The 23,953-nt window shown below is 43.1% G+C and overlaps 1 protein-coding gene and 1 long non-coding RNA gene across 2 annotated transcripts; both read right to left on the bottom strand.

Moving 5' to 3' along the window:
• Positions 1-3,401: 3,401 nt before the first annotated feature.
• On the bottom strand, positions 3,402-5,346 carry LOC141075664 (uncharacterized). The gene is made up of 4 exons (XR_012227315.1): positions 5,226-5,346; positions 4,789-4,865; positions 4,214-4,306; positions 3,402-3,988 (listed from the first exon to the last, which is right to left on the bottom strand). It is a non-coding gene; the product is annotated as an uncharacterized lncRNA (long non-coding RNA).
• A 179-nt stretch (positions 5,347-5,525) lies between these two features.
• On the bottom strand, positions 5,526-18,979 carry LOC141075642 (microtubule-associated serine/threonine-protein kinase 3-like). The gene is made up of 16 exons (XM_073562752.1): positions 15,675-18,979; positions 14,322-14,423; positions 13,964-14,063; positions 11,034-11,101; positions 10,701-10,786; positions 9,599-9,807; positions 9,064-9,202; positions 8,841-8,973; positions 8,484-8,649; positions 8,197-8,367; positions 7,848-7,961; positions 7,594-7,706; positions 7,409-7,500; positions 6,932-7,005; positions 6,198-6,271; positions 5,526-5,552 (listed from the first exon to the last, which is right to left on the bottom strand). The coding sequence occupies exons 5-16, from the start codon at positions 10,778-10,780 to the stop codon at positions 5,526-5,528; spliced, it is 1,392 nt and encodes a 463-aa protein (XP_073418853.1). The 5' UTR covers positions 10,781-10,786; positions 11,034-11,101; positions 13,964-14,063; positions 14,322-14,423; positions 15,675-18,979.
• Between the last annotated feature and the right edge of the window lie 4,974 nt (positions 18,980-23,953).

Genomic DNA, 23,953 nt, shown 5'->3' with positions numbered 1-23,953 from the left:
GCCACTAGTGCAAACCGCTCCTCATGCATAGCTTGCACCACCGCCAGACCCCATTTAGGCACCGTACCTTTCCCAATTAACCCCTGGGAAGATGAGAAGGGATTCCTGTGTACCCTATCTCTATACATGGATAATCAACCAGGTGACTCACAAAAATGCCAATCCATAGCCCATCTATACCCACCTCATCAAAATACCGAACCAACTGGTCATGGGATTACCCCCTACCCAGGTAATTACACCTGCTTCCAACGAGATGCCCCTGGTAGACAAGTGAACAATCTACCATCTGGTTACTGTAATAATCAAGTCATTCAGGTACAGGAAGGTAACCTATATAACGACTCCTTGTTAATAGGCCAAATTTACCAATTGCCTGATGTATATTGGTTATGTGGGGACATGAAGATCAGGCCAAGACTCACTGTTCCATGGAAAGGACAGTGTGCCATAGTAAAAGCCCTTATGCCTTTCCATATATTTGATTTACCCGGCTGGGATCAAGTACTCCAAGAAAGACGTTTGCCAAAAAGGGTAAAAAGGGAACTCCAAGGAAAGAAGGAACTTCAAGGTTCTTTTGACCCCCATATTTACATAGATTCTATTGGACTTCCACAAGGGGTACCTAATGAGTTTAAAGCCAGAAATGAGATAGCAGCTGGTTTTGAGTCAATTATTCCCATGATTGGGGTAAATAAGAATGTAAAATGGATAAATTACTTATACTATAATCAGCAGAGGTTTGTTAATTTTACTAGAGATGCTATACGGGGACTCAGTGAGCAATTAGGCCCCACATCCATCATGGCCTTCCAGAACAGGATGGCCTTAGATATGATCCTAGCAGAAAAAGGCGGAGTCTGCAAAATGATAGGTTCCAGTTGCTGCACCTATATACCGAACAATACTGCCCCCTCTGGAAGTATATCCAGAGCACTTAAAGGCCTTACTGACCTATCAGAAGAGTTAGCTCAAAACTCTGGAACCGATGACAAATGGGATACCTGGTTTGGGTGGTGGAATGGCTGGCAAAAAGCACTTACAAAGTTTGGAATAACCATATTATGTGTTCTAATTATTGTTGCCTTAATTCTATGCTGCTTAGCTCCATGTCTTAAGAAAATGATGATGAAAACTATGGAAACCACAGTGATGACCATGCATGCTGATTTCGAAGATTCCCTGTATGAAAACATGCAATCACCACCTCCGGAATATGCCTGTCTGAAGCAAGCCAATGAGGGAAAGTCCAGGATCTGACTTCCTCCTGTGCAAAGTCCGTTAGGAGGGGGTCCATCTACTAGAGATGGGTCGTCTCGTATATACGGTGAAGATTAGTTAGTTAGGTTCCAGCATTGTTGAGATAGGTAGGCCGGGAGGACAGATCGATAGGCTCGACGAGATTAGGGTTTTGATTTTGCATATCTCCAAAGGAGGGACTGTTAAGGGAAGAATATATGGCACATGAATATATACAAGAATCAAAACTGTATCACTATATGGACGCTTTGCTGGATATTGGGATCATGTTGCTTTAAGATACTTCTGATTTTCTTATATTTTCTTAGAGTTGTTTCTGTATGGTATCACTCACCTAAGCTTCATCAAATATTGAATAAACTGGGTGGACCAGGGTGAGTCAAGCTAGAAGACAATACTTGTGTATATAAGTATTAGCTAGCAATGTGGGAGCAGCCAACGGTAGCCCAGAAATGTACATAATAATTGTGTAGCGACCTGGGAAAAGCAAATAGTAACTGGAAACATGCCCATGATGTAACTGATGATGTAGCTCAAATTCTGTTATAAAAGCTGTACACGTTTGATTAAAGACAGAGAAGAATCATATTGACACGATACCCTCTTGTCTTGTGTATTCTTTTCTCGAGTATACGTATACCTTGTGCCAAAGCTACAATTCGGCCACAGACAATTAAGACGGGTCGCACCTTAGTGTGACAGAATCATCAAAGGTACCATCAGTTAAGTTGGGACCAAAGTTCATTGGTCCGTACGAGATTATGGAGATAGTCAACCCTGTGGCATATAGGTTGCGTCTCCCCGCCTCCTTAAAAATATCTAATGTGTTCCATAAGTCTCTGTTGAAACCAGCAGGATCTGTCAAAGAGAACTATGAGACTGTTGTTCCTCCAGTGCTGGTGGAGGGTCAATTGGAGTATGAGGTCGGACATATTGTGGACTCTCGGCGGGTGCGCCGCTCTTTGCAGTACCTGGTCCACTGGAAGGGATATGGACCAGAAGAGCGCTCATGGGTCCCTGCTCGCTCGGTACATGCAGATCGCCTGGTTCAGGCGTTCCATGCCAAGTACCCGGGGAAGCCTGGGGGTCCAGAGGCCCCCCGTTGAGAGGGTGGTACTGTCATGATCCCAGTGCAGGTTTTTGAGCTGCACACCGGGGGGTTAATGTCTGGAGCTCTGTGCAGGTTTTGACCTGCACACTTGGGGTTAATGATTGTGGCCTCTTTCTGGTTCTGGGAGAGCTTCATAAACCCCTGGGTAGCTTCAATCCCTGCCAGTTATACTTTTGCCTTTGGCCGAGTGTACTGACCCCCGTGTGCCTGTTTGTTGCTATAGCTTGTTTATATGGTTCTGTCCCGATTCTGTTTCCCATTGTGAGTTTGCCTGTTGATTTTGTACTGCGTTATTATCTGTGTATGACTCATTGCCTGTGACTTGACTACTCTCTGCTCGCCCCTCTTGTACCTTGCAACTATCTGTGTATGACTCATTGCCTGTGACCTGACTACTCTCTGCTCGCCCCTCTGGTACCTTGCAGCTATATCTGTGTGTGACTCATTGGCTACGTCCTGACTATTCTCCCTGTCTATGCCCCTTGGTAACTTTGTCTCGCAGTTACTCTGCTAGGAATTGTCTTGCATCTCCTAGCTCTGTGGAGTTTAGGCCACGCCCCTAGCAGTCACGTGCTTCAGGTCCTGCGGGTGTGAAGTACACATCTACTCGGTTGCTGCCCGCTCCACAGGTATCTTTGAGCACTGTTCGCTTTACTCAGGACACGCGCACTGGCTCAGTGAGCAAGTTCAGTGCGGTGTCTCTGACAGAAAATTTTTGTGAAAAAAAAGTACTTTTTCATTTTTATGGATCAATTTGTGAAGCACCTGGGGGTTCAAAGTGCTCATATGCATCTAGATAAGTTCCTTGGGGGTCTAGTTTACAAAATGGGGTCACTTGAGGGGGAGCTCCAATGTTTAGGTACACAGGGGCTCTCCAAACGCGACATGGCAACCGCTAAATATTCCAGCATATTTTCCATTCAAAAAGTCAAATAGCGCTCCTTCCCTTCCGAGCCCTGCCGTGCACCCAAACAGTGGTTTATGACCACATATGAGGTATCGGTTTACTCAGGAGAAATTGCTCAACAAATTTTGCGAACCATTTTATCCTGTTGCCCATGTGAAAATGAAAAAATTGATGCTAAAAGAACATTTTTGTTGGAAAAATTAAAGTGTCCATTTTTCCTTCCACGTTGCTTTAGTTCCTGTGAAGCACCTGAAGGGTTAATAATCTTCTTGAATGTAGTTTAGAGCACCTTGAGGGGTGCAGTTTTTAGAATGGTGTCACTTTTGGGTATTTTCTGCCATAGAAACCCCTCAAAGGGAAATCAGAGGGACAGGTGGTCGCTAAAAAAAAATGGTTTTGTAAATTTTGTTGTAAAGATGAGAAATCACTGTCAACTTTTCCATGATTCCAATTTCACATGGTTGAGCGCACTTGGGATCTGCCCCCAAGGCCCTGCCCATGCCCAATGTTTGGTCCGTAGACCGCGGCTAGGAGTTAGTCCCGCTTTTGTGCCCAGCAGTGATGGTGGATCTGCTGGGCTTCAGGGCGCTGGATGCTTAGGTTTCCTGTCTTTCAGATGGTTCTAGGGCAACAGTGACAACAAGCAAATACTCGAGCAGCCCTGGATAATCCACGCCGGCAGGATGATAAGATCCGGCGGAAGATGGAGCCTATGAGAAGAGAAGTGAATATAATGTAAGTGATGGGACGCCATCGGACATGATACTACTGTGCGGTCACTGTGGCCGGACGGCAGAGGAATATTATCACACAGAGGTCAGGGGTCATTGTCAGCCATCATACATGTGATAATCCCATCACTGACAGATGACATCTGCTCCACATGAGTGATTCTCACTGATATCACACAACATGGGGCTGATTCTCACACTTACCTCGTCTCTTTTTCCCCTTTTTTCCTTTTTCTGATTTTTCTTCTTTATTACTCAGATTTGTTGCAGATATTCTTTCTGTCTGAGCTGGAAAATCTGATCAGAAAGTAAAAAACAAAACCTCAGTAATGACATATCCTAATGGGATCTGCTTTGTCTCCTGTATATAGTAGGATTGTTCTAGTCCTGTCTCCTATAGTCCTGATAATCTGGTATTATATCATAATAGGGCAGAATAAGTCCTATATAATGTACATAATCCCATCTGAGGGGCATTAGATGTGTCACTGATATAGAGCAGTAAGCGCCCTGTGTGCCGCCATGTGGTGCATCACTGATGAGCGATATTCTACTATAGGAGACAATGTCGCCTTATGATGATGTAGGTTATTGGATCCCACAACGCATCTCACAGAATCCATGAAAAAGCTCCTGTGCAAAATTAGTGAAATAGAGATGCAGTATGGGCCCATGGGCAACATAAATAACAAAGGAGACCTATTACAGAAAAACCATGTGGAGATATTGGAGCCTTGAAGTCAACATTCACATTGTTTTTGCTGTAGACATGGACATACCTGATAGTGGGGACGAGGATGGTAAGATGGTAATAGCGTCGTCGTCTCCATCAGATACGGGGACAGATCCTTTCTGCCTGTTAGGAAGAAAAAAACTCATAAATCACAAGTAAACACATTATAAAAGGGGTTGTCTATAAGAACACCAACTATAAGGCCTAATGGGAGATATGACTGCCATAGTAGGGAAGGTCTTCTGCTCAACGCTACCTTCTACTAAGAATGTGTGGCATGTAATACTACATCTCTCCTACAGTGTCGGCAGCACGAAAAATGCTCAACCGGCGGCAGATATGGGCTGTTATCACCAATGGTTTCTGAAGCCAAATGCACAATGACCGCTAACCATGGGATGGTGGGTGCTGCATGTGATATTCTGGTATTTATGTCCTATATTTGGTGATGAGCTCCCAGTAATGACCCCATAATCTACTTACTTTTCTGAAACGTTTGTGTTGGATTTTGGTGCACACTCTGGAGGGGACTCGGGATCCTCCTCATCCTCTGAGTCCAGATGTTTCTTTATCTCAGAATGATCTACAAGACATAGGTAATGAAGTGTTATTAGAGGTTGTCAGTATAACGTAGTCACCATTTATACATGAAACATGGAAAACATAAAAACCATGTGGAGATATTTGAGCCTTGAAGTCAACATTCACATTGTTGGTGCTGTAGACATAGACATACCTGATAGATGGGACAAGGATGGCAAGAGAAAAGCAGAATCGTCACTATCAAATATGAGGACAGATTCTTTCTGCCTGTATGGAAGAAGAAAAACAAGTAAATCATAAGTAAACGCATTATAAAAGGGGTTGTCTCACTATAAGAACACCGACTATAAGGCCTAATAGGACATATGACTGCCATAGTGGGGAAGGTCTTCTGCTCAAAACTAACTTTTATAGAGCAGAGCAGAAAACAAATACCATGAATATCTGGCATATTATATGACATCTCTCCTATAGTGTTGGGGGGCAGCACTAAAAATGCATAACCATCCACAATTATGGGCTGTTATCACCAGAAGTTACTAATGCCAAATGCACAATGACCGCTAACCAAGGGATGGTGGATGCTGCATGTGATATTATGGTATTTATGGCCTATATTTGGTGATGAGCTCCCAGTAATGACCCCATAATCTACTTACTTTTCTGAAACGTTTGTGTTGGATTTTGGTGCACACTCTGGAGGGGACTCGGGATCCTCCTCATCCTCTGAGTCCAGATGTTTCTTTATCTCAGAATGATCTACAAGACATAGGTAATGAAGTGTTATTAGAGGTTGTCAGTATAACATAGTCACCATTTATACATGAAACATGGAAAACATAAAAACCATGTATGGATATTTGAGCCTTGAAGTCAACATTCACATTGTTGGTGCTGTAGACATGGACATACCTGATAGATGGGACAAGGATGGCAAGCGAAAAGCAGAATCATCACTATCAAATATGAGGACAGATTCTTTCTGCCTGTATGGAAGAAGAAAAACAAGTAAATCACAAGTAAACGCATTATAAAAGGGGTTGTCTCACTATAAGAACACCGACTATAAGGCCTAATAGGACATATGACTGCCATAGTGGGGAAGGTCTTCTGCTCAAAACTAACTTTTATGGAGTGGAGCAGAAAACAAGTACCAAGAATATCTGGCATATTATACGACATCTCTCCTACAGTGTTGGGGGCAGCACTAAAAATGCATAACCATCCACAATTATGGGCTGTTATCAGAAGAAGTTACTAAGACCAAATGCACAATGACCGCTAATCATGGGATGGTGGATGCTGCATGTGATATTATGGTATTTATATCCTATATTTGGTGATGAGCTCCCAGTAATGACCCCATAAGCTACTTACTTTTCTGAGACATTTGTGCTAGATTTTGGTGCACACTCTGGAGGGGACTCGGGATCCTCCTCATCCTCTGAGTCCAGATGTTTCTTCATCTCAGAATGATCTAGAAGACATAGGTAATGAAGTGTTATTAGAGGTTGTCAGTATAACATGGTCACCATTTATACATGAAACATGGAAAACTTAAGAGACCTATTACAGAAAAACCATGTGGAAATATTGGAGCCTTGAAGTCAACATTCCCATTGTAGGTGCTGTAGACATGGACATACCTGACAGTTGGAACAAGAATGGCAAGAAATAAATAGCGTTGTCGCTATCAGATAAGGGAACAGATTCTTTCTGCCTGTTTGGAAGAAGAAAAACATGTAAATCACAAGTAAACGCATTATAAAAGGGGTTGTCTCACTATAAGAACACCGACAATAAGGCCTAATAGGACATATGACTGCCATAGCGGGGAAGGTCTTCTGCTCAAAACTAACTTTTATCGAGTAGAGTGGAAAACAACTACCATGAATATCTGGCATATAATAATACATCTCTCCTTCAGAGTGGGCAGTTCTAAAAATGCATGACTGGCCTCGATCATAGGCTGTTATCACCAGCAATTACTAAGGCCAAAAGCACATTGACTGCTAACCATGGGATGGTGGATGTTGCATTTGATATTATGATATTTATGTCCCATATTTGGTGTGCACATAATCAGCCTCGAGATCCCAGTAATAGCCCCATAATCTACTCACATTTCTGAGATATTTGTGCTGGATTCTAGGGTACAATCTGGAGAAGACTTGGGATTCTCATTAATCTTCATTATGTTAGCGGTGGTAAGGAGCTACATGCGGAAGCAATAAGATATGAAATAATTGTATGTCTACCTTCATAGGTCTTTTTATACATATTTTTGATTTATTAATCACATACTTACTTTAAAAAGCCTTTCAGAAGATGATGTAAAATTTTTAAAGTCAAGGCTCTCATTGTCCTCACTTGTGGCCTTCTCATCCTCTGAGACCAGATGTTTCTTCATATCCCAAAGGTCTGCAAGACATAGGTAATGAAGTGTTATTAGAGATTGTCAGTATAATAGAGTCACCATTTATTAATGGGAACCAATTGTCACAAAATAAGGAAGACGAGACAAACAGACACTTAGTCTAGATGATGGCTCCTTCTACTTACTGGTAAATAAGCTGGTGTCCACAAGCTGAGGAACGTACACTAGCTTTTGACTTAGAAGGGAATCAAAGTCTAAGTCAACAAGAAATGGATGACCCCTGATCTCAAAAGCTCCTCCTGGATAAAGGAAAACAAAAGTGATTCGGACATTGTCAGAGACAGCTTCATATCTGAACAGTTTATCTTAATTAGAACTAATTACACAACTGAGCAGACATGTAGGAAATAGAATGAAAATCTTAGTAGGGAGAACTATAAATGATGAAGCTGATAGAGAAGTAATGATCCTCATGGACATGAGTGATACGTCATCGGTGTAACAAGGGAATATTGATATTATTGTATCTGTTACCTGTCCCAAGTCTATCCACAGGATTTGCTCTGAGCAGCTGACTGATGAGGTCCTGCAGAAGGCTATCCACAGGATTTATACTGAGCAGCTGAGTGATGAGGTCCTGCAGCTGAGTGATGGGGTCCTGATCATCGGATAGAGTAGCTTGATAAGTATCCCAAATTATATCTCCTGTTATATAGAAAGTTACAGAAAATAAATCCTCTGTATTGGACTATAAGGTAAAGCAAAGGAAATAACTAAAGCCATGTAACCAGGCAAAGCAATGATGGGATTATTCTACTTACCACCGACAATATTTTTATTCAGCCCAGTTTGGAAATCCCCATCAAATGGTGTATAGCCATGGACAAATTCATATATTATGATGCCCATTGACCACCAGTCAATAGGTCTTCCGTAGCCTTTCTTCAGGATGACCTCAGGGGCTGTGTACCACGGGGTGCCGCACACCTGGAAACCAACAGAAGATAGAGATGAGAATCGATGAAACGATTATTATGACAAGTTCTTGACATAATAACAGAATTAGAGAAGATAAAATATCAGTGGAAAAGCTGTCTAAAAATGAAGAATGTGGGGAAGAGAAAATAGAGTTATGAGATTTGTACAGAACAAGCTAAGTTCCTGTGTGTAATGCTGACCTCCTCATCCTGGAACTCTCTGGAGATGTCCTCTGCTGATTGCTTGTAGATGTTGGTGTGTGGTATCATGACACCAACTTTTGAAAGTCCAAAGTCGCTAATTTTAATATGTCCAGCAGATGTTATCAGGAAGCTGTGAAAGAGAAGATGATTTTAGCTTTATTGTCCGTGAGATGATAAGGGATAACTTCCCCCCTTTGTTATACTACAGGTATGCACTTACTTCTCCGGCTTCAGGTCTCTGTGCACCACACCGTAACTATGCAGGTATTCCACACCAAGGACCGCTTCTGCAAAGTACAAGCGGGCCAACAAGACAGGGAAATGACCCATCATGTTTAGAAGGGTCCGACAGTCTCCACCTATAGAAGAAAGGAAATATGACCGGTGAGGGGTTTATACAGCAGAACACCATGATCTATAAAGAGAAGTGAGCAGAAACATTGGGGCAGGAGAAAATATATAAGCACAGAATGTACAGAATATTAGTCTGAGGTCATGATGAAATTGTTGTCCAAGTAACTAATGACATAAAGTGATGTCACATCTCGTCTACAGCTGGAGATATTGACGTGCTCAGTGCGGACCGACAGGGAGATCCCACACATCAATGACTTTCCGGGCACCATGGTAAGAGATAACCTATAGTAAATGCTCTGTGGGGATGTAACCGTCCATGGGGATAAGTCTTAATGATGTGAGAGGTGATAAGATGTCAGCAGACATGGGCTGAATATAACACAAGGTGTGGGTCCTACCTCCTACATACTCCATGACCATACAAAGGTCAGATCTCGTAGGGAAAGAGCAGAGCATGGAGGCCACAAAGGGACAATCTGCGAATGTTAGGATGTCCCGCTCCAGAAAGGCCATGTCCACTCTAATAGGAGTTTTCAGGCTCCTCTTGGTCACTTTCTTCATGGCAAAGGTCTGTTGTGATTCTTTGTGGCGCACTAGGTAGACGGCCCTGAAGAGAAGGAGAATCCATGGTTTATAATAAAGCCTTATTAACAGTCTATATACACAAGTCATTCCATGATCTTTTATACTAATGTTTAATACCAGCTAGAAATCCACATCTAGAACCCATGAAATAACACTCCATAGATGATGGGAGGTCTGCACCACGCCACGTCTGCCCTCACCAGGTCACATTGTAGATGAGAGAATCTACCGAAATTCATCTTGGGCAGATTCCCTATAACCCACCAATAGATAGGATTCAGTAAAAATAAAAATTGGATAAAATTGAAAATGCTCCAATAGTCGTAAGAAGTTGGTTTTTGGCTTTCTCCACAGCCCGTGGCAGAATAAATGGAGGGGCAGGAAGAGGTTAAAATTTAATTAAACACATTAGACCCACTTGTCCTCGTCCCTGCCCATCCATCATTGCAGTGCTCCGTCCTCTGTGCCGGTCTTTGGCTGTTCTTCCTCCTGCTGCTGGGGCCGGTGATCAGACTCACATGGTTATGGTGGAGGGTGGGGGTGCAGATGTCATTACCGTCAGTATCGTGTCACCCCTCACGTGACCGTGTGCAACCAATTACTCTTATCAGCTCCATAATGGGGCCCCAAAAAACCTAAGATCGATGCGGAGGACAGGGAAACTGGTGTAGGCGGATGCAGAAGAGCAGAGGAGGTCTAGGACCGGGGAGTGTCGTCTATTATATCATCCCTTTCCTTACAGACTGATTGGTTACAGAACAGTTCGCTCAGCTGTATATAACTGAGCTGAATAGTGACCTGGAGATGTGGACTCCAATCGTTTCCCTATGACAACACTGACTGGTAGAGCACAGAGGCCGAAGCATTGTCATAGGGAACCCTGAGAAATGGGGATTATGGGAATAGAAATCTCACCCAAAACCTCCTCTGCCGATCAGTTTAGATGTTTCATAGTCGCTCATACGCGGTTCTCCTGCCGGGATCAATGATTTCATCAAGTCCTAAAAAAGAATAAGAAATAATACTAAGATCTAGAAGCTGCAGGAAAACATCTCAGGATGAATCTGTCAGCAGCATAAACCTGGTGACAGATTCCATTTACTATAAATACTATTCTCTAACACCAAAGAGTCATCTACGCTTAGAACAGAGCCGTCCCATGGTTATATGGGGATAATACTGGATGGGTCACTCACACCCCATGATCTGGTGATACACAGACACCCCCTATGGCTCTATAATACTTACACCGGCAGATTCTTGGATCTCCGGGATCCCACAGATTCCACTGTTGGGATTCGCCAGCGCTGATGGTACTAAAATAGTGATAAAGTGATGAATAAATAAAATATATTAGTCGATATCAATCCTACATACATAATACTGCAACATAAGGGAGAAATAACAAGACGTCTGTAAACGGGAATAATACGGACGTATGGTGCATCCATAGATTAATGTAAGGTAAGTGGTGGCGGACCCCCAATCATCACATGAATGAGGACCCCCACCCTCGCTGCACACTCCTATATGTAACATGTGCTGACAGGTCCCATTACATGGAGTAGAGAGTGATCTGCCATTATTCCCTGCTGTGTAATATCTGTATATAATAGGGGAACGTCCTACACCGTCATCCCACCACTCCTATATGTAACATGTGCTGACAGGTCCATTACATGGAGTAGGGAGTGATCTGCCATTATTCCCTGCTGTGTAATATCTGGATATAATAGGGGAACGTCCTACACCGTCATCCCACCACTCCTATATGTAACATGTGCTGACAGGTCCATTACATGGAGTAGAGAGTGATCTGCCATTATTCCCTGCTGTGTAATATCTGGATATAATAGGGGAACGTCCTACACCGTCATCCCACCACTCCTATATGTAACATGTGCTGACAGGTCCATTACATGGAGTAGAGAGTGATCTGCCATTATTCCCTGCTGTGTAATATCTGTATATAATAGGGGAACATCCTACACCGTCATCCCACCACTCCTATATGTAACATGTGCTGACAGGTCCATTACATGGAGTAGAGAGTGATCTGCCATTATTCCCTGCTGTGTAATATCTGGATATAATAGGGGAACGTCCTACACCGTCATCCCACCACTCCTATATGTAATATGTGCTGACAGGTTCCATTACATGGAGTAGAGAGTGATCTGCCATTATTCCCTGTTGTGTAATATCTGTATATAATAGGGGAACATCCTACACCGTCATCCCACCACTCCTATATGTAACATGTGCTGACAGGTCCATTACATGGAGTAGGGAGTGATCTGCCATTATTCCCTCCTGTGTAATATCTGGATATAATAGGGGAACGTCCTACACCGTCATCCCACCACTCCTATATGTAATATGTGCTGACAGGTTCCATTACATGGAGTAGAGAGTGATCTGCCATTATTCCCTGCTGTGTAATATCTGGATATAATAGGGGAACGTCCTACACCGTCATCCCACCACTCCTATATGTAATATGTGCTGACAGGTTCCATTACATGGAGTAGAGAGTGATCTGCCATTATTCCCTGCTGTGTAATATCTGTATATAATAGGGGAACGTCCTACACCGTCATCCCACCACTCCTATATGTAACATGTGCTGACAGGTCCCATTACATGGAGTAGGGAGTGATCTGTCATTATTCCCTGCTGTGTAATATCTGTATATAATAGGGGAACATCCTACACCGTCATCCCACCACTCCTATATGTAACATGTGCTGACAGGTCCCATTCCATGGAGTAGGGAGTGATCTGCCATTATTCCCTGCTGTGTAATATCTGGATATAATAGGGGAACGTCCTACACCGTCATCCCACCACTCCTATATGTAATATGTGCTGACAGGTTCCATTACATGGAGTAGAGAGTGATCTGCCATTATTCCCTGCTGTGTAATATCTGGATATAATAGGGGAACGTCCTACACCGTCATCCCACCACTCCTATATGTAATATGTGCTGACAGGTTCCATTACATGGAGTAGAGAGTGATCTGCCATTATTCCCTGCTGTGTAATATCTGGATATAATAGGGGAACGTCCTACACCGTCATCCCACCACTCCTATATGTAATATGTGCTGACAGGTCCATTACATGGAGTAGAGAGTGATCTGCCATTATTCCCTGCTGTGTAATATCTGGATATAATAGGGGGAACGTCCTACACCATCATCCCACCACTCCTATATGTAACATGTGCTGACAGGTCCCATTACATGGAGTAGAGAGTGATCTACCATTATTCCCTGCTGTGTAATATCTGTATATAATAGGGGAACGTCCTACACCGTCATCCCACCACTCCTATATGTAACATGTGCTGACAGGTCCTATTCCATGGAGTAGAGAGTGATCTGTCATTATTCCCTGCTGTGTAATATCTGGATATAATAGGGGAACGTCCTACACCGTCATCCCACCACTCCTATATGTAATATGTGCTGACAGGTTCCATTACATGTAGTAGAGAGTGATCTGCCATTATTCCCTGCTGTGTAATATCTGGATATAATAGGGGAACGTCCTACACCGTCATCCCACCACTCCTATATGTAATATGTGCTGACAGGTCCCATTACATGGAGTAGAGAGTGATCTGCCATTATTCCCTGCTGTGTAATATCTGGATATAATAGGGGGAACGTCCTACACCGTCATCCCACCACTCCTATATGTAATATGTGCTGACAGGTCCATTACATGGAGTAGAGAGTGATCTGCCATTATTCCCTGCTGTGTAATATCTGGATATAATAGGGGGAACGTCCTACACCGTCATCCCACCACTCCTATATGTAATATGTGCTGACAGGTCCATTACATGGAGTAGAGAGTGATCTGCCATTATTCCCTGCTGTGTAATATCTGGATATAATAGGGGGAACGTCCTACACCATCATCCCACCACTCCTATATGTAACATGTGCTGACAGGTCCCATTACATGGAGTAGAGAGTGATCTACCATTATTCCCTGCTGTGTAATATCTGTATATAATAGGGGAACGTCCTACACCGTCATCCCACCACTCCTATATGTAACATGTGCTGACAGGTCCCATTCCATGGAGTAGAGAGTGATCTGCCATTATTCCCTGCTGTGTAATATCTGGAGATTCATTGTAGGAGGTTATGTGATCGGTTCACCTGTGATCAGATCGCTGCTCAGCTCCGGCTGACTCCTATTAGAGTCAGGGGTTTCCTGGGTCACAGTCGCCCCATATTCGTCGTCGCCTTCTGGTGTTTCCTGATAGATATAATACAGTTAATTAATATGTGGAAGATTTCACTAAATCACCAAATACATGAATCAGGAAGGAGTAAACCAACATTTACTGATGCACCAACTGTAACTCTACAAATCACGCGCCATCATGAGAACTTTTCTTAGAAACGTCTCTCACTTATGTGGATTATGTGACACCAGATCTTCTGATATCTGATTGGTGATCTGGAGAAGATCAGAAAACAAGGACGTGTGATAGAGAAGATGATGGCTCCTTACCGGGCGTTCCGGCGAGCAGGCCGGACCTTCTAATACACGCAGGACTTCTTCGGCCAGTTCCTTAACAAAAGCCAAATCTCCATATTGAGATCTATTTTCAGCCTATAAAGAAGAAAAGACACAAAAAGAAAAATTCAGAGATAAGAAAGGAAACAATGGAGGCGGCCATTGTATGTGTCCTCTGCTCCTCTCTGCAGATACAACGACTCCATATCTAGGGACTCGTTGTGTTTTATATGGAAGGAAAGAAGCTTCTCTCCCACCATTATTATCTATGACTATGGAGAAGATTTGTGCCGAGTGTCCGCCACTTACCTGCTGTAGTAATGTTCTGATGTTGTGACGTAAATCCGTCAGATACTCTGATGTTAGTTTATCTTCATTGTTTTTGGTCAGGCAGTCATTGACTAGCTCCACCACCAGCCGGTGAGTGAAGCAGAGGACGCCATCGGGTGGTAGAAGCTCAGTGTTAGGGAGATTGTTGGTAAGAGTCTCCAACAGAGCATCTACCTGAAAATCGCTCAGACATAATCCAGACATAGTGAAAAATTGCAAACGCTCTCAGTCACTATAGAACCATAAATGGCACCGGTGACCCTGTGAACATTCTATAAGTAGGGACTGAGCTGTGATGTCACAATGGCCAAGAATCACCTGTGATGTCATAATGGGCTAGCATCACCAGTGATGTCATAATGGGCTAGCATCACCAGTGATGTCATAATGGGCTAGCATCACCAGTGATATCATAATGGGCTAGCATCACCAGTGATGTCATAATGGGCTAGCATCACCAGTGATGTCACAATGGGCTAGCATCACCAGTGATGTCACAATGGGCTAGCATCACCAGTGATGTCATAATGGGCTAGCATCGCCAGTGATGTCACAATGGGCTAGCATCACTCTGTCACTCTGATGGTCCGTATGGCATGTGACTGTTTTCTGGCTCTGTCTGGTTTTTTCCCATGCTGAATACAAGTATTTGCTGTGCTTTTACATGCATTTTTTAATTCACTTGAATAAGTAAAATTTGCTGCAAAACTCCTGAAACACTTGACAAACCACTGACTTAAAAAAACGCTGAGATTTCAGAATCCTTGTTTTCTAGGTCAGTACTATAAAATGAGTCTACATATTAGTCCATAAGAAATTGACCAGGTCACACTCCGTACATTAGATTCCTAAACAAGAGCCCCGATCATGGAAAAAAGGAGAGTCTCTATACAGGAGCCTCTCACATCATTAGAAGATCATCAAAAGGGAATTGATTTCAGTTCTTCAATACAAAAAGTGAGAGTCACCTATTCTATAGAGTCATTACACACAGACATCTCCATCTGTGATACTCACACTGACAGACTCATGGATCTCCGGGGGCTACGATTTTCCATTATCAGGATTTGCCAGCACATTTGTTCCTAAAATCTGAATAAAAAAATCTGAATAAATATAATATATTAGATTGTACCAATCCTAAATATGTAATGCAATGATATCATTAGGAAATGACAAATCTCCATGTTACACTGGGCAACACATTTTTTCCAAAGTTTTGCTTCCTTGAAAATGTGACGTGATTATAATAAACCCATTAGAGCCCAGCAGAAATATAATTTCAGATCGTCTGCATCACTTTACTGAACTTGAAAGGATTCAAAGGCGGGCTACTAAAATGATAAATGGGGTTGGTTCACTACAATACCCAGAAAGGTTATCAAAATTAGGTCTATTTACTCTAGAAAAGAGAAGACTTAGGGGAGACCTAATATATATGTGCAAGTATATCAGAGGGCAATACAGAGATCTCTCCAATGAACTGTTTGTACCAAGGACTGTGACAAGAACAAGGGGGCATTCTCTTCGTTTGGAGGAAAGACAATTTCTGCACCAGCATAGAAGAGGGTTCTTCACGGTAAGAGCAGTGAGGCTCTGGAATTCTCTTCCTGAGGAAGTGGTGATGGCCAACTCACTGAATGAATTTAAGAAAGGAATGGAGGCTTTTCTTGTGAGTAACAGTATAGAAGGTTACGAATAACAGAATATTATAGGTAGATGGTTGACCCAGCTTAGGGGAAGGAATTTTTTTCCCTATGGAGAAAATTGGCTTCTACTCTGAGTTTTTTGCCTTCCCCTGGATCAACAATGCAGAACAGCTGCACTAAAAATAGGCTGAACTAGATGGACATAAGGTCTTCCTTCAGCCTTCAAAACTATGTTACTATGTTACTTAGAAACGTTGTGAAACATGAGATGACGTTTTACGGATTATGAAGCATTAGGTCATTTGTAGTCACCGTCTGGTGCGTCCCGTACTAGTGTCCGGCAATAGTCAGCCAGCATTGATGGAGTCCAGGACACTTGATAACGCTTTTTCATAGTAGCAATATCTTTGGGAAACCATTCGCCATGGTCATTACTAATGGCACCAAGATTTACAGGGAAGAATTCCAAATGTGAATGCAAGAAATGAATGTTCAATGACATGTTGCACTTCATCGCTTTGTAAGCTTCCAGAAGGTTGATGACAGTTTGATGTAATTTGGGGTTGGGTTGTTGCGAAAAAAATTCTGGGAATCATCCTTGAATGATTTCCAAGCAATTTTCTCATTCCCCGCCAGCAGCTCCTTGAATTGCTTGTCATTCATGATGTGTCAGATTTGTGGACCAACAAAAATGCCTTCCTTAATCTCAGCGTCGGTTATTCTTGGGAACATTTGAATATTGAATTATTGATTAGTATTGGTATTGGACGGTGAACATTACCATTGTGTAACAAGACAGCCTGGAGTCTTTACACTGATGAGTCAATTAGGAGACACCACTGTCTTAACTCATGCGAGCAATCCAAAGCTGCAAACAACCCACCAATGTCGGTGCAAAAGCTCAGGTTGTCAACCAGTTCTAAAAACTGTGTTATGACATCTTAGCGGCTTCGAAAGACAGAAACTTTTGTAGCGGGTGACAGCAAATGCCATCCTTGAAGTCTTGAAGCCAGTAACTGCATTTGGTTTTGGCAAACATAAGTTCTGGAACAAGTCATTAAGTTCTGGCTGTGATATAAGATGAGGCTCACCAGACATACATGGCTCAATGTCTGAATCAGCATTGTTCCCCATCGCTGACCCATGGACAGCAACATCTTCATTGGATGCCTCCACTAGGCTCCTTGTCTCTAGAGGCTTTGCTACTGGACGAGGGTCATCATGTGGCACTGGTCTCATAACTGAAGGCAGATTAGGATATTCCATGGACTTCTTGCTCTTTTGTAGGAAAACCTGGGACATTGGTTAGACAGAAGTAACAGTCATGTGATCCTTCTGTTCCTGGCACTGACTTATGAGAACCTCTCATCCAACCTGTAAGATCAACAGATGTGAGGAGCCCAGGATTTGTCTTGATCAAGCTCATAGGCTTTCATGATGAGAGCTGTCATGGTGCATCTTTGAGGCTTCAACATGTAAGAGGAAATCCCCTGTGACGTCACATAACCTCACCGTATCATATGAATGATGCCGTCAGCAATGTTTCTAGTCTCACTGCACATCAGGCATGCGCACTAACCTGTTACCATGTTTATTGTGGGCTAATGAAAGGGCAGGAATACAGTCACCAAATACTGCTTTACATAGCAGCCAATAAGACCTATATTGCATAAATAAGAATGATTAAATATGAATTCTGAAGCGGAACCTGTATAAAGTGCTATGTGCAAGTTAAAGTGACAGTGTACCTATTTATCAATTCAATAAAAACATGAAAAAGGAACTAGATGAGAGATAAACCCGATAATGTCTAGATATAATAAGTAAATGTGAATTAATAGCTGCCCCTAAAAGTGCTAATCAGTAGTGACAGAGTTCCGTTTCAATCCTAATGCACTGAGTCTACAAGTGGAAAACATTTTTTATTATTATGATCAAATATAGTGACTAATAAGATCATAATGTGCGGGTAAAGGGAACGCTACCCCACAACAAGCAAATGCTTCATAGTTCATTCCCACATTTGAAAAGTAAGTCCAAGAAGAAAATTGTATTGCAAATACCAACTATAGATTGTCATCTCGGTAGCACAAGGTTGTGGATGGAGGATCCTATCCACCAAAAGGATCATTTTCTGATGCGATCATTGATATAATGATGCCATATATGATGTAATATATCACCAAGGGATTCAGGAATCATCAGGGGTTAGAAACAAATAACATTTAATGGAAATAAACACACAAATTAAAATCTAAATAAGAGACAACATATTTAGAAATATGGGACAAAACTCAAATGTTCATTTAAACCTGATGGTGTCATGGTATCAAGGACTAAATCAATATCGTCTTTGAAGACAATGGAGTCTACGAGACAAGGGTGAGAGGGTGATGAAGGCTAAATTTATGTATAGCCGAAACGCGTTGTATGTCTAACAATAAACTGGATATTCCTTGAAATATTCGGAGTAATTAATGAATCAGCTGGAAGCGCTCCTTGACAAACTGGAAATCCTTTTCTGCATGGTTTCAAGGACTGCAATCCACCTAAATTCCCTATGAAGCACTGTAATCCACCTACATTCTCTTTGATGAACTGTGATTCACTTACATTCCCTATGAAGGACTGTAATCCACCTACATTCCCTTTGAAGGACTGTAATCCACCTACATTCCCTATGAAGGACTGTAATCCACCTATATTCCATATGAAGGACTGTAATTCACCTACGTACCCTATGAAGGACTGTAGTCCACCTACATTACCTTTGATGGACTGTGATTCACTTACATTCCCTTTGAAGGACTGTAATCCACCTACATTCCCTATGAAGGACTGTAATCCACCTATATTCTCTATGAAGGACTGTAATCCACCTATATTCCATATGAAGGACTGTAATCCACCTACGTACCCTATGAAGGACTGTAGTCCACCTACATTACCTTTGAATGACTGTATTCCACCTACATTCCTTTGGAAGGACTGTAACTCGCCTACATTGCATTCCCTTTGAAGGACTCTAATCCACCTACATTCCCTTTGAAGGACTGTAATCCACCTACATTCCCTCTGAAGGACTGTAATCCACCTACGTTCCCTTTGAAGGACTGTATTCCACCTACGTTCTGTTGGAAGGACTGTAATCCACCTGCAGTACATTCCCTTTAAAGGACTGTAATCCATGTACATTACCTTGGAAGGACTGTAATCTACCTACAGTACATTTCCTTTGAAGGACTGTAATCCATCTACATTCCCTTTGAAGGACTGCAATCCACCTACATTCTATTTGAAGGACTGAAATCCACCTACATTCCCTATGAAGGACTTTGAAGGACTGTAATCCATCCACAATCCTTTTGAAGAAACGTAATCCACCTACATTCCCTTTGAAGGACTGTAATCCACCTATATTCCCTTTGAAGGAATGTAAACCACCTATATTCCCTTTGAAGGACTGTAATCCACCTACATTCCCTGTGATGGACTGTAAACCACCTATATTCCCTTTGAAGGTCTGTAATCCACCTACATTCCCTTTGAAGGACTGTAATCCACCTACATTCCCTTTGAAGGACTGTAATGCACCTATATTCCCTTTGAAGGACTGCAATCCACCTACATTCCCTTTGAAGGACTGTAAACCACCTATATTCCCTTTGAAGGACTGTAATCCACCTACATTCCCTTTGAAGGACTGTAATCCACCTATATTCCCTTTGAAGGACTGTAAACCACCTATATTCCCTTTGAAGGACTGTAATCCACCTACATTCCCTTTGAAGGACAGTAATCCACCTACATTCCCATTGAAGGACTGAAATCCATCTACATTCCCTATGAAGGACTGTAATCCACCTACGTTCCCTTTGAAGGACTGTAATCCACCTATATTCCCTTTGAAGGACAGTAATCCACCTATATTCCCTTTGAAGGACAGTAATCCACCTACATTCCCTTTGAAGGACTGAAATCCACCTACATTCCCTATGAAGGACTGTAATCCACCTACGTTCCCTATGAAGGACTGTAATCCACCTACATTCCCTATGAAGGACTTTGAAGGACTGTAATCCACCTACATTCCCTTTGTATGACTGTAATCCACCTACATTCCCTTTAAAGGACTGTAATCCACCTACGTTCTTTTTGAAGGACTATAATCCCCCTGCATTCCCTTTGAAGCAATGGGATGAAATTGAATGGGAGGAGACACAGATTAGATATTAGAAAAAACTTTTTGACAGTTAGAGTGATCAATGAGTGGAACAGACTGCCACGAGAGGTGGTGAGTTCTCTTTCAATAAAAGTCTTCAAACCGCGGCTGGACAGACATCTGTCTGGGATGATTTAGCGAATCCTGCTTTGAGCAGGGGGTTGGACCAGATGGCCCAGGAGATCCCTTCCAACTCTACGATTCTATGATTCTTTGATAGCCTGTAATCCACCTACATTCCCTATGATGGACTGTAATCCACCTATATTCCCTCTGAAGGACTGTAATCCACCTATATTCCCTTTGAAGGACTGAAATCCACCTACATTCCCTATGAAGGACTGTAATCCACCTACATTCCCTTTGAAGGACTGAAATCCACCTATATTCCCTTTGAAGGACTGAAATACACCTACATTCCCTATGAAGGACTTTGAAGGACTGTAATCCATCCACAATCCTTTTGAAGGACTGTAATCCACCTACATTCCCTTTGAAGGACTGTAATCCACCTACATTCCCTTTGTAAGACTGTAATCCACCTACATTCCCTTTAAAGGACTGTAATCCACCTACATTCCCTTTGAAGCAATGGGATGAAACTGAATGGGAGGAGACACAGATTAGATATAAAAAACTTTTTGACAGTTAGAGTGATCAATGAGTGGAACAGACTGCCACGAGAGGTGGTGAGTTCTCCTTCAATAGAAGTCTTCAAACAGAGGCTGGACAGACATCTGTCTGGGATGATTTAGCGAATCCTGCATTGAGCAGGGGGTTGGACCAGATGGCTCAGGAAATCCCTTCCAACTCTACGATTCTATGAAAGACTGTAATCCACCTACGTTCCCTTTGAAGGACTGTAAGCCACCTACATTCCCTTTGAAGGACTGTAATCCCCCTACATTCCCTTTGAAGGTCTGTAATCCCCCTACATTTCCTTTGAAGGACTGTAATCCACCTACATTCCCTTTGCGCCAACTGGTGACTGATATCTCCACCCCTTATTCTGGTATAAACTCTGTCAATACCCTTGACCTTCATTGTACATTTATGGTACAATTTGAAGTGCATGAGGATTGTTTAGAGTACCTGTATCCTCGGCATTTTGCGTGGACATGATGTCCCTCACATGTTCTCGAGTCCTGACACGCAGTTCGTGAGATGTGAATCCAATATAGACCATCTTACATGATATACTACGTGCGTTGTGTGACATGTGATATAATCTTTTATCTGTAACCCCTTCTCATGTACAACACTGTGGAATCAATGGTGCTATATAAATAATAATAATATTAATATTTTGTACTCTCTAAGGCCATCTGATGGTGTAAAGGATGAGGCGCGCAGTACGTTCTTACAGGCGTCGCAGTCACAGCAAGGGTTACCTCCACATTTTTTTCTCCCCGCCTTAAAAAGTTCATGGGATTTCGGCACACAATGGATATTAACTAGAAAATCTTTCAGGGTTTTATTTCTTCTAGCTGTCATCAGGGCTGCCATCAGGGCATTACTGCCCTGACTGGCGTATGGGGCCCGGTGGGCACAGGGTGCCCACATCGGGCCCCGTCTCATCTGTTCACCGGGCCTTACCGGCAGGCTAAACCAGGCCCGCACGTCAATAGTTCACAGTCGCCAGCCAATTGGAGTCTGGCAGCTGACGTCAGCCGCAGCGCGCATGGTGAGTGCCTGCTTCAGCTGCGTGGAGGGGGCTTTGCCGCAGGAGTGCGGGCAGGTAAGAAGGACTTTTTATTTTTTAATTGAAAGCGGCAATCTGGGGGGGCCCAGGGCAGACTGTGAGACACGGGGGCAGAATGTGAGACATGGGGGCAGAATGCAAGACATGGGGGCAGAATGTGAGACACGGGGGCAGAATGCAAGACATGGGGGCAGAATGCAAGACATGGAAGCAGAATGGACATGGGGCAGAATGTGAGACATGGGGGCAGAATGCAAGACATGGGGCAGAATGTGAGACATGGGGGCAGAATGCAAGACATGGGGCAGAGTGTGAGACATGGGGCAGAATGCGAGATACAGGGGCAGAATGGACATGGGGCAGAATGTGAGACGCGGGACAGAATTCGAGACAAGAGGGCAGTATGTGAGACATGGGGGCAGAATGCAAGACATGGGGGCAGAATGGACACGGGGCAGAATGTGAGACATGGGGGCAGATTATGACAGTGAGACACAGGAGGGGGGCAGAATGGATACGGGGCAGAATGTGACATTGAGACAAAGGAGGGGCAGAATGGACATGGGGAAGAATATGACAGTGAGACACAGGAGGGGGCAGAATGTGAGACATGGGGGCAGAATGTGAGACATGGGGGCAGAATGTGACAGTGAGACACAGGAGGGGGCAGAATGTGACAGTGAGACAAAGGAGGAGGCAGAATGGACGCGGGGGAAGAATGTGACTGTGAGACACAGGATGGGGCAGAATGGATACGGGGCAGAATGTGACAGTGAGACAAAGTAGGGGGCAGAATGTGAGGCACAGGGGCAGAATGTGACAGTAAGACACAGGAGGGGGCAGAATGTGACTGAGACACAGGAGGGGGCAGAATGGACATGGGGCAGAATGTGACAGTGAGACACAGGAGGGGGCAGAATATGAGGCACAGGGGCAGAATGTGACAGTAAGACACAGGAGGGGGTAGAATGTGACAGTGAGACACAGGAGGGGGCAGAATGGACAAGGGGGCAGAATGTGACAGTGAGACACAGGAGGGGGCAGAATGTGAGGCATGAGGCAGAATGTGACATTGAGACACAGGAATCCAGAAGAATCCAGGATATCTATAAGCAGAAAGATAGTGAGGAAACACTTAGCTAACCTAAATGAATTCAAGTCTCCAGGTCCAGATGAATTACACCCCAGAGTACTGAAGGGGATAGCAGAAGAAATTTTTGAACCCCTCTCCATAATCTTTGAAAATTCTTGGAGAACAGGAGAAGTGCCAGAAGACTGGAGAAGAGCAAATGTTGCTCCTATCTTCAAAAAGGGGAAGAAGGTGGACCCAGGCAACTATAGGCCGGTGAGTCTGACTTCTATACCAGGAAAGATCTTTGAACAAATTATTAAACATGTATGTCAGTACCTGGATAAGAATGTGGTGATTAAACAGAGTCAGCATGGGTTTGTAACTAATAAGTCATGTCAGACTAACTTAATTTCCTTCTATGACGGAATCACTGATTGGGTGGATCAAGGAAATGCTGTAGATATAGTATATCTTGACTTCAGCAAAGCATTTGACAAAGTCTCTCATACAATCCTTATTGAAAAAATGACTAAGTATGGAATGGACAAGGCAACTGTTAGGTGGATTCATAACTGGCTTAGTGATCGGACCCAAAGAGTGGTCGTAAATGGCTGCACATCCAGTTGGAAGAATGTCTCAAGTGGGGTACCA

Source organism: Dendrobates tinctorius, unplaced genomic scaffold, assembly GCF_039654945.1.
Source record: "Dendrobates tinctorius isolate UK_male_01 unplaced genomic scaffold, ASM3965494v1 ptg000366l, whole genome shotgun sequence".
Lineage (NCBI taxonomy): Eukaryota > Metazoa > Chordata > Amphibia > Anura > Dendrobatidae > Dendrobates > Dendrobates tinctorius.
This window is presented reverse-complemented; position numbering and strand designations above follow the sequence as displayed.

What these genes read in the sequence shown, in the direction of transcription:
- LOC141075642 (XM_073562752.1), bottom strand. Translation starts at nt 10,780, where the DNA reads ATGAAATCATTGATCCCGGCAGGAGAACCGCGTATGAGCGACTATGAA. An exon ending in GGACACCAGCTTATTTACCA is followed by an intron (nt 7,707 to 7,847) that starts GTAAGTAGAAGG and finishes TATGTCTTGCAG; the next exon opens with ACCTTTGGGATATGAAGAAA. An exon ending in AGCACAAATATCTCAGAAAT is followed by an intron (nt 7,006 to 7,408) that starts GTGAGTAGATTA and finishes TCTTCCAAACAG; the next exon opens with GCAGAAAGAATCTGTTCCCT.